Source organism: Gordionus sp. m RMFG-2023, chromosome 1, assembly GCF_954871325.1.
Source record: "Gordionus sp. m RMFG-2023 chromosome 1, tfGorSpeb1-WG-v2, whole genome shotgun sequence".
NCBI classification, from domain to species: domain Eukaryota; kingdom Metazoa; phylum Nematomorpha; class Gordioida; order Chordodea; family Parachordodidae; genus Gordionus; species Gordionus sp. m RMFG-2023.
The window spans coordinates 72,425,888-72,436,469 of NC_088775.1; the positions used below are offsets into that span (position 1 = coordinate 72,425,888).

Below are 10,582 nucleotides of genomic sequence, written 5' to 3' on the forward strand. Positions count from 1 at the left end.
CTATCTATTCATAAAAAATAATAAGATTTTTTTAATGATATTTTTAATTTTTATTATATAGATATCAAATGTTTCTGACTGAAGAAGAAAAAACCAAGGCTAGAGAGCATATTATTAAAATATGGCATAACATGGAATTAAACTTTGTTATAAGAGTGGAAGATTCTAGTGAAGGTGAATCAACGTCGGTTAATGTATCTTCATCTTAAGAGGATTTAGAAAGTCTTCTTAAAAAAAGATGGTAACAAGCAAAATCTGTTATAAAAATCGGAGAATATTAGAAATATTTTAATTAATTTTTCTAAAAAACCTATTAAATAAAAATATCAATATTTTAGACTTTTGGAGAAATCAGAGTAATCGATACCCAGAATTATGTAAATTGTTTGATATCATACTGGCAGTGCCGGATACCAAAGTTAGTGTGGAAAGATGTTTTTCAACAATTAAATTTATACTATCTCCTTTTAGATGTAATTTGAGTGATACGAATTTTTAAATATATTAATTGTGCTGCTTAATAAAAAATTTTAAGTAGATAAAGTTAAATATTGTTCATATTAAAATTAATCATTGATATTTATTTGTTATATTTTATAAATTAAATATTATTTTATAATGTGCAATTAATAAAAATGACGGTTTTATGAATGTGTTTTTTATTTTAATGATGAAATATAAAAAAATATTTTTCCTTATACATAATTTGAATGTAAATTTGAATACAAAAGTGTTCAAACCGTGTTTTAGATGCTCAAACCGACCCGATATTTTTATTTTTTAACCGAACCTGAACCGTTATTTTATTCTAACCTGAACCTGAATCGATATTCGTTTCGATTCGGATCCCTGTAAAGTTGTCGTTTTATAGTATTGAAAGGATTATTGAAATAAGTTTTAAAACTGTGTCATCAGGAATGCTATTTGGAATATAAATAAGAACGAGATGGGCAGAAATTTCTATGCCTCCAGCGCCAACCCTTAATTGGAGTCGTGACAGGAATGAGGAAAGAGATTCCTTAATATGTGATGCAAATATTTTTAAAACAGCAACAAGTGGAAGGATCCCTCCATTTTTTTAAAGCCATTAGACGAGCACTGAAAAGAATAGGAATGATGGATTCTGATGAAGATGGCACAAATGCCATCTAGACCTCCAGAAGTCTTTTTTAAAATTTTCAACAGCTTTGTTTCGTCGATGTTAATTTCAGGAGCAATATAATTGTTTTGGTTTGAATGGACAAAATCAGATTCACCTAGAGTGGACTCGTTATATGAAGGAGTCTTCAGAAGTCATATAGCAAAGGACCGAGTTTATGTTGATGCTATTTTATTAGAAACTATTTTTGCCTATGGACAATAGGAAGTGATGTAGATTGGTGAGTGTGGAGACTGTATAATATCTGGAATGAAGAGGGATATTGAAAATGTATTTGAATAATAGGATATTTTTATTGCTTGGTATTTTAAAGGTTAATTGGTAAAGCTTGGTATATTTTTAATTTAATTATTTATTAACTGAATTTTAATTTAATATATCATTCACTGGAATTATATAAACATTTTTTTAATTTATATTCACCTTAAATTTAATAACATTATATGGAATTTAAAAAATATAATATTAAAAATAAAGGCCTTATTAAACCACATGACTAATTTTAATTTCCATTGGTTTAATGGATGTGGAACACTATAATACTAAAAAAAAATGCATACGACATCAAACAATATAATAATGTGTATAAATTGATTATTTTTTCAATTTTTTATGATGACATAGTAGGAGATATAGTTCTGAATAAATGATTTATCAAAAAAAATCAATTTTGGTAAAAAGTGCACATAGACCACTATAATACTCACACGACGATGTTAGAAAGTTTCTTAAAAAAGAAAAAAAGGTATATGGTACAAACTAATAAAAGCAAATTAATGAAATTTAATATGTATCTGATAAACTAATTTTTTTAATGATATTTAGTTCAAATAAAATAACAATTACTGTAATTTAATATTTTTCATTTTTATAATATCTATATACTATTCTTAGCCTTTAAAAATTATGATATTTCCGTTAGCAAGAATTTTTTTTATTTATGTCAAGGAGATGCAATGCCGAAATAAAAATTAAAAACGTGACATAAAATATAATATAACCTCAAACGTCGTTTCTTAGTGCATTTAGTGTCTAAGATCTTTTTGTTGCTATTCAATCCCATTGACCTAAATTTATAAACGATACTCATTTTATTAATCATAATATGATATTTATACTACATTATAAACTCATCAGCATTACATAAGGAAACGCATATAATATTAATTTTTTAATAAAAGGTGTAGGCAAAATTGATTAACGCAAAAGTCTTAGCTGTTAATTCTTAATTTTTTTTAAAATATAATTTTTAAAAAGGAAATGGGTAAAGTAAAAAAAAAAACTAATTTTAAAAAATTGCAACAGGATTTTAATGGTTGAAAACTATAAATGGTTAAATTTCAATAAATATATAATATAATTTTTAACTTTTTATTCAATTGAATGTTCTTAATATTCTGAATGGAGGTATCAAGACCGTTATTTAAAACACATTGTGGCTTAGTATTGTTCACAAAGTCTTTGATTAATTCATAATAAAAATCATGGTCATCAAATATATCCTCATTGGTATCGAGAGTTGTGAGAGGTGTAACATTCATTATTGATTTCTAAAAAAAAAAATTCCCCTTACATAAAATTGGAAATGAATCAGTATTATAAACTGGAGAAATACAGGCCCAGACCAGAGTCCGGTCTGAGTATATGGGCTAGGGCGTATAAAAAAATTTAAATAAACCTGGGGCAGGCTTGGCCTGAAATTATTTTTTCCATAAACACAGGCCGGGCCAAAAATATAAAACCTAGGCCAGGCGAATATTACAAAACTCAACTATTATCCTATATCATAAAAAAATATATAATATATATTCTAAAATTGTATCATGAATGATATATCGCATTAACTTTTCATTAAGGCTGTACCGATTATAGTTGGGTAATGGCGAAATATCGGCAAATTCGGCTCAACAGGCGCTTACCGGAGAAAAGCCTTTAACATTAAGGCGTTTTAATTTATATTAGTTTCTTGCAAATTTGAATTGCTATCTTTTTAAGAAAAACCACAAGGCCAAAGTGATAGATATCGGCTAACTTGGTGGTTTCGCCGATTTTTTAGCCGGTTAAAAATTGGCTTAAACGGCTAAAAATTAATAATTACCCAACTATAGTGCCGATCCACAAATTTTTCACTGATCTAATCCAATATTAGTACAAAACCAATCCGATAATTAAAATTGATTTTATTTACCATTGAATATATGCAATGAGTTAATATTTTCTATTTAAAAAAAAATTTTCACGAATTATTAAGTGTATTAAGTTTTTTTATTCTCAAAAAGTTAATTATCTCATTTAAATGTGGGCAATGCTAATGGCTGAATGTTGTGTTGTTAAATGGCTCAATTTCGCTGATTTTTAAAAACGCCTATCAAGGCTTTAGCCAAGATATTATTACCAAGCCTTAAAATTTTAACAATTTATGTCCAAACCTTTCTGCTAACTGTAGGCAAAATCTCAAAGTATGAATAATTTACAATTGGCTAAAATTTTGAATTAACTGTTTAAAAACATTAGTTTAATGTAACTCTTTAGATATTTTAAAATCGTTTTCTTGTTGCAGATATAACAAAAAAATAAAATTTTTAACTACTCTATCTTTTAAAATAATTCAATCTTTTTAAACATTACAAATAAATTGAATTTTGGTTTCTTTAACGAATTTATTATTATGAAATAATGAATAAATAAAAGATATTAATTATATATACAACATAATGTAACCAACAACAATGAAAATATAGGATCAGTTTTTTTGAAAATACCACCCTGACACAATATTTTAAAAAATGATAAATATGCGCCAATTAATTTAATCGTTTCTGACCTATTGTCGATCGAAATGTTTTAACTTGCTTTAATACTGAAAATTATATTTCATATGAGGAGGAATTAAAGGGTATAGTTAATGCAATTTTAAGGCCTGATCTGGTATAATATTAAATCAGCAACCCTTTATTTTAAAACCGTTTATATTTATTGTTCGATAATACTTAAATAACATAAAAGAAAAGTAAAATAGTTTTTAAAATATTCACTATTTATAATAATTTTTATTTATAGTCATATCACACAATTTTAATTTACCCTTATCTACTCTACTATATTAGATAAATAAAATAGTTATTAATTGAAGAGACTAATATAATTTCTATTTTTAATCAAAAAATAAAGTTATAAAAGAAAAAGTTATACCAACCACATGATTTTATGTTCTTAAATACTCTACTGTACTAGGTAAATAAAATAATAGTTTTTAATCCAGAGACTAATTATTATAATTTTTATTCTTAGCCAAACAAACACAAAACATTATAAATAAAATCATTTTGTCAAAAATGAACACAAATGTTCTATTTCTTTGGTATTAAATTAAAGATAATATTCTTTTAAGAATAGAAGAAAATTATTTAAAAAGTTATTAAATGATTCCATATTAGATGAGATGAATCATAAATTGAAGAATTAGGATAATTTTAAAACCCATGAAAAATTTTTTTTTAAACTGAGCTTTAAAAAACATTATTCAGGTCAATCCAATTATTTGACCCAGACTGGGCCATAAAATTTGTACCTCTGCACCTAACTCTTTATTTTTTAATTTAATTGGATAATATAAAAACCAGCAAAATTTAAAAAAAAACATAATTTGTTTTAACATTTAATTGCCTTTCATTATAAGGCATAAAATAGTAGTTTGTGATATAAATAATGAGTATTCACTTGACAAGTTTGTTCATCTAAATTTGGGATAACTCTTCTAACTTTTGTCCGCTGTAACAAATTTCCATCAGTGTCATCTAAAATCTTATAAGTTATAGTAATAAATTATAGGCAAAATGAATTGATGAAAAAATATTCTTTTAAGAGTAAAAAGATATAATCATAGGTGTGAACAAAAATCCTTGATCCCAGAATAAATATAAAAACTTGAACTCATTTCATAATTTTCAAGAAAACCTTGTGCTGTTTAAAATCTTTGATTTATTTTATAATGGTATTTTTTTATAAACCTGAGCTTAAACTCACTTTTCACTATTTTAGGAGGCAGAACTGGAGCCATTATTCTAAAAATATTCGATCTCTTTGTCTATGCTTCGAACAAAGTAGCTTAATAAGCTCAAAAAATTATTTACAAGGTATATTTTTTTCAAATTACAGAAATTATTTTATTGCTTTTATTTGAAGCTAAAAAATGTATTCTACTTTATATATTTGCTCTAATCGGCTATTCATATGGCCTTGATCTATTGATGAATTACTATGTTTAAATTTTTCATCCCAATCAGCAATAATATTATCCCTGCAATAAAATTTTAAAAAAATAATATTTAATTTTTTAAACCTATATGGTTTAAATGAATCATTAAATCCTTTGAACACTATTTGAATTTTTTCACATAAATCTTTTCTACAAATATGATTAATTATTTGATCATAACTATTACTTATTTGAATCAGATGAGCCTTTAAAATCAAACTTAAAGGGGAATAGAAGACTTTGGATTTTTATTAATTTTTTTAAAGAACTTTTGATTTGAATATTTGCTTAATCAAAAGAAAAGCATAATGCAATAATTATCCTTTAAAATATACCTTTATGACGTAAAGCACTAACTTCAGCCGTTTCATTTTTATAATAATTTGAGTATATTAGTACATTATTTAATAATATGCGCGTTTTTACAAGTTTATTCCATAATTCTTAATTATAAATATATTTTATGCTAAAAATAATTCCCAATACCCGAATTCAATTTAATTCCATTTGATTTCTCAAGTTCACTTGATATATGGTCATTAATGAGGTTCATAATAGGATGTTATTATGCTACTAATAAACATGGTAGGATCAGGTTACACAATGACTTGTTTAAGGATACTTATTAGTAGTATTGGTATAAAGGTAGATTCGTGATAATTTTTAAAAACGGACTGCTAAGGTTATAACCAAAATAAAATTATCTAAGCCTGGAGATTTTGCTCATAGATGGCAGAAAGGTTTGGACATTTACAGAAACAGATCTCAAGGGTTATATAATAGTATTTTGAATAAAATCTCAATCGGGTCATTTTTAAAAAATTGACCCAAATCAGGCTTTTTATTCAACGTGGGCGTGGTTGAGCCAGTTAAAAATATTTTTTAAACAGGGCTCGACCCATAATAACAATGCCCTCTTAGTTTTTAATGGTGAGATCTTGCATCTACACACATAATATTTTATAAAATGATAAGCGCCAAGTATGAAAATGATATTTAAATTATAAATAATTTGTTTTATTTTAAAATATAATTTACTTTTTCCTTTTTATATTTTAATAAGTGTTCCTTAAGGAGGCCAAAATAATTTTGTATTTTGTTATTTTTATCTTACAAATGGAGTTCAATTATTTTCTAACAGTTTAACTTAAATTATTTTTATATCGTAAATATGAAACGACTAAATCTTTCTAGTTTATTTTAAATTTTTAAATTGTTTCATTTTATTGTTATAAAATAACTGTTATTAAACAGTAGCGTAACTAAGGGGGAGGGGGCAGGGGCTCGAGCCCCCTGAAAAATTTGAATAGCCTCCTGAAGCAAAAGATTTTTTAAAATGGAATCCCCTTGAACTAAAAAAATATTTTTTTGATTGCCTGAACGTTTTATAATTCTATTAAGTAATTTATAAATTTAATTTTATTATTTAAAAATTAATACTCTAAATTTTTATTAAATGAATACTATTTTAAATATTAGATTAGATTAATACATAAAAATTATATTTTCACAATGTCAGCTTGCAATCCATAGGCGTAGCTGGGGGGGGGGCAAAGGAAACCCCCCCCCCCATCAGAAATTTATCACATTTTGTAAATATCATTTTAAGCTAATAAAAAATATCCCTCTTAGTCCTCCCCCCACCCCCTGACCCCAAAATATATATGCATGTATCTTAAACAATAATTTGAAAGAACGAATGTAAAAGTTGATATTTTTTTTATAAAACTATTCATCATAATTTATAAATTTTTGAAAAAGTGAACCAAAAATGTTTTTTTAAGAAATGGAATATAAGCCAAAGATAAGTCTTAAGACAAAAGTGAAATTAATTTAAAGTGAGTAATTTTAATTTATTTATCTTAATAAAAGTAAAATATACTATAAAACTATTGATAAAATTAAATCGTAAATTAAATAAAAAAATTAAAGCTTAATACAAACAGTGGAATATTAATGTCGTATATTTACAGTATATCTAATTTTATCATTTATCATATGGCAACAGCGTCTACATGAGCGGGTAGGGTAGGAACAGTTTGCATCCTATTTTTTTGAGGTGGTAAGGGGGTATGGGGGTAAAATAAATTTTTTGGTGGGTTATCTATTAAATTTTGAGAATAGGACAAAATATATTGCTGTAAAAATTAATACTTTTATTATAGTATTATTATAATACAATTTATCGACTAAATCTATATATTGCAAACAATCATACACATTGTTTTCCAAATAAACTATCCTTTTAAATGTAATTTATAAGGTTTAGATATTTCAGCAAGCTCATAATGCCATAATAATTAATTCATTGTAAATAATGGAGGTTTTAATTGAATTTATTATCTAAAAAATTCACAAAATATCGATAGTTGGTAGTAGAGATAGATTAATTTAAGTTATCCTTTATAAATTCTTTGAAAAGAGTATCAATAAATAAATAGGTGAAAATAACGATAAAGAGACACCGTTGCCGAAGGCGGCTAGGATTTTTTATGGGGGTAGGCAAAGGTTTTTGAAGGGGGTTTGCATCCAGTGAAAATCCTGTCATGTAAACGCTGTATGCAATGAGGCAATCAAGTAATTTTTAACAATATGGCGAATTATATATTTTACAGAAAACTATAAAATATTGATAAGGACATCAGAAAATATCGTTTAAAGACATTGTGGGATAAATAATATGAAGATTAATTTTTAATATCCTTTTTTATTTAAAATAAATAGATGGCGTTAAATAATTAAATGCAAATTGTTGCTATATTTATTATTAAAAGCATTGATTAGTAAAATTTGTTAAAATATTAACTGTAATATATTCTCTATCTGTCAAATATGTCTGTAAAAGTGGAATTTTACTTAGTATTTTGTAACTAATTCTATATAATAGAGGAATATCATCTATATTTCTACTTACTTTTTATAAATAAATTTCTTATACTTGTTTGGAATAAATTATTACCATGCTTTTATATTAATGTATATACAAGTAATTTATAATAGTTTATATAAACTAATAAAAATATATTTCATATTTGTTCCAGGCTTATTAAAATTAACCTCATATCTTGTAAAAATATTTTATGACTATATATAGACTTAGGTAACCCGGCCGAAGGCCGGGCAAAAGCGGGCCGAACTGCCTAAAATGGGGTCTGGGGGGAAGCCCCCATTAATTTTTTAACACCCCCCCCCTTAGGAAAATCCTGGCTACGCCTATGTTGCAATCAAATTATGTGTTAAAAATAGAATATTAATATCACTCACTAAATATTAATTTGGCATTAATAGTTGAAGCTTAAGTGACTATTATCATTTACCTGATACGTGATATATAGCTAACGTTGAGTATCAACAGAGCTACGCTAGGTTTTCCTCATTCCATCTAATTGGAAACAAAGTTAATTTGGGTATTTAAAAATAAAATATGAGGAGCCCTCCACACGTTTGTGGGCAAGCCGCACGTACTTGTACGCTTAACATTCCGAAGAAGTTGCAGACGTCCATAGGCTTAGAAACAAAAGAAGCGGGACAAAAAAAGAGCCTATGCCCAAGAACTGCAGTTTAAGTTAATTACTATAAGGGTGGGTTATGTTTTAGTTTAGATTTTTATAGAAATTAAGATGAAATAAAGTACATACCAATCCAGCTTGCTATCCAAATTTAGAAAACGTCCCTTAGTTGATTTTGGTGATTAAATATTATTTCATTTAAAATATCTACCCTTTATCCTAAAGAGTTTTTTAATGGACTTTTTGCAGTTATTTAATTTAATAAATTGTTTCTTATATAATTTAACTCCATTATATCTTTTATGGTCTTATAGTACCAGAGGGATTTGTATTTTGTATATTCATTTTTATTATAGGTGTAAAGCCAAGTAATAGCATCATGAACAAGATTTTGATCAGAGTTTCTTATGATATGGGCCAGGAATTGAATACGGCGTTTCCTCAGGGTGATGTGTATCGGAGTATGCTTAGATGCTCTCCATAAATTATTGTTTGACATAACCTTCGGATAAAAAATTCCATTTATGATTCTAAGGCAGTTATTTATAAAGGATTGGAGTCTCCTATTTTCTGTTTTATTAAATTCCCATAAGTCCCCTCCAAAAAGTAATATGGGGATGATTGTAGAATTGAAGATTCTAAATCTGGTGTGAATAGAGATCTCCTTCGTCTTCCATAACTTCATATACTTGTGAAATGCCCCTTTTGCCTTTTGTATTTAGGTTTTCATCTCTTCTTTACAACAGCCCTTGTTATCCAAAAGTACGCCTAGGATTTTATTTTTCCTACTACCTTAATGATATTGCCATCAATTATAATATTTGGATTCTGGGCAGCACTCGGAGAAGGAAGAATAACTGTTTTATTAAAATTGATTTTTAAACCCATCTTTAGACTTAAGTTTACTAATAGTTGTAATATATTTTTCGTTTCTTTAATACTTAAGGATACTACAGCGATGTCATCTGCGTAAGATATTATTCTGTTCTCTAGATGTAATTTTGAGTTGGAGCTTAGATCCATTAAACTTACAGCTCCTGAAACTTCTTTAATAATTTATGCATTATAATATTGAACAGTAAAGTGAAAGTACGCATCCTTGTTTTATGCCTTTCTTTATCTTAAAAGGGGGGGGGGATATTTTATTGTTAATTTTTATACAGCCGGTGAGATTCGTATAATGATTTTTTATTATGTGGATTATGTTTGATTCAATCTCGCATTCCGACAATGTCTTCCAAAGAGCATCGTGATTTACATTGCCAAACGCTCTACTAAAATCAACGAAAGTGAAGTAGGCGGGAATTGTATTTCCAACATTTTTATATTATTATCCTTAGTGCTAAAATTGGTTCTAGAATATTTTTCTTTGGCCTGTAGGCACAAATATATTTCAGAAGTAATGTTGGCCGAGATGATATAATTCTGTTCTTTATCAGCACCATGAAAACTTTAGATACAGTAGATGTTAGGGCAATAGCCCGATAATCTTTGAAGCTTTTTGGGTCTAGTCTTGGGGAAATTACACAATAAAGATATATTCCATTCTTTAGGAGTTTCACCACTATCCCAGATTTTCTTTAAGAGGGGTAATAGATAAGAGGATATAGTGTTTGATGCACTTTTTAGATGTTCAACAGTTATTCCGTCAAGCCC

At 26.9% G+C, this 10,582-nt stretch overlaps 1 protein-coding gene across 2 annotated transcripts in view; it reads right to left on the reverse strand.

The window, feature by feature from the left end:
• LOC135931426 (protein AATF-like) overlaps nucleotides 1-6,001 on the reverse strand; it is a 22,720-nt gene extending 16,719 nt beyond the window's left edge. For both annotated transcript variants that reach the window (XM_065468519.1, XM_065468518.1), the window contains exons 1-8: nucleotides 5,904-6,001; nucleotides 5,753-5,860; nucleotides 5,605-5,704; nucleotides 5,502-5,567; nucleotides 5,363-5,459; nucleotides 4,880-4,963; nucleotides 2,528-2,709; nucleotides 2,161-2,226 (exon numbers count right to left, since the gene is read on the reverse strand). In XM_065468519.1, coding sequence (XP_065324591.1) covers nucleotides 2,161-2,226; nucleotides 2,528-2,709; nucleotides 4,880-4,963; nucleotides 5,363-5,459; nucleotides 5,502-5,567; nucleotides 5,605-5,704; nucleotides 5,753-5,860; nucleotides 5,904-5,970 — 770 coding nt within the window. In that variant the 5' untranslated portion in view covers nucleotides 5,971-6,001. The remainder of the gene's footprint in view (nucleotides 1-2,160; nucleotides 2,227-2,527; nucleotides 2,710-4,879; nucleotides 4,964-5,362; nucleotides 5,460-5,501; nucleotides 5,568-5,604; nucleotides 5,705-5,752; nucleotides 5,861-5,903) is intronic.
• Nucleotides 6,002-10,582: the final 4,581 nt, after the last annotated feature.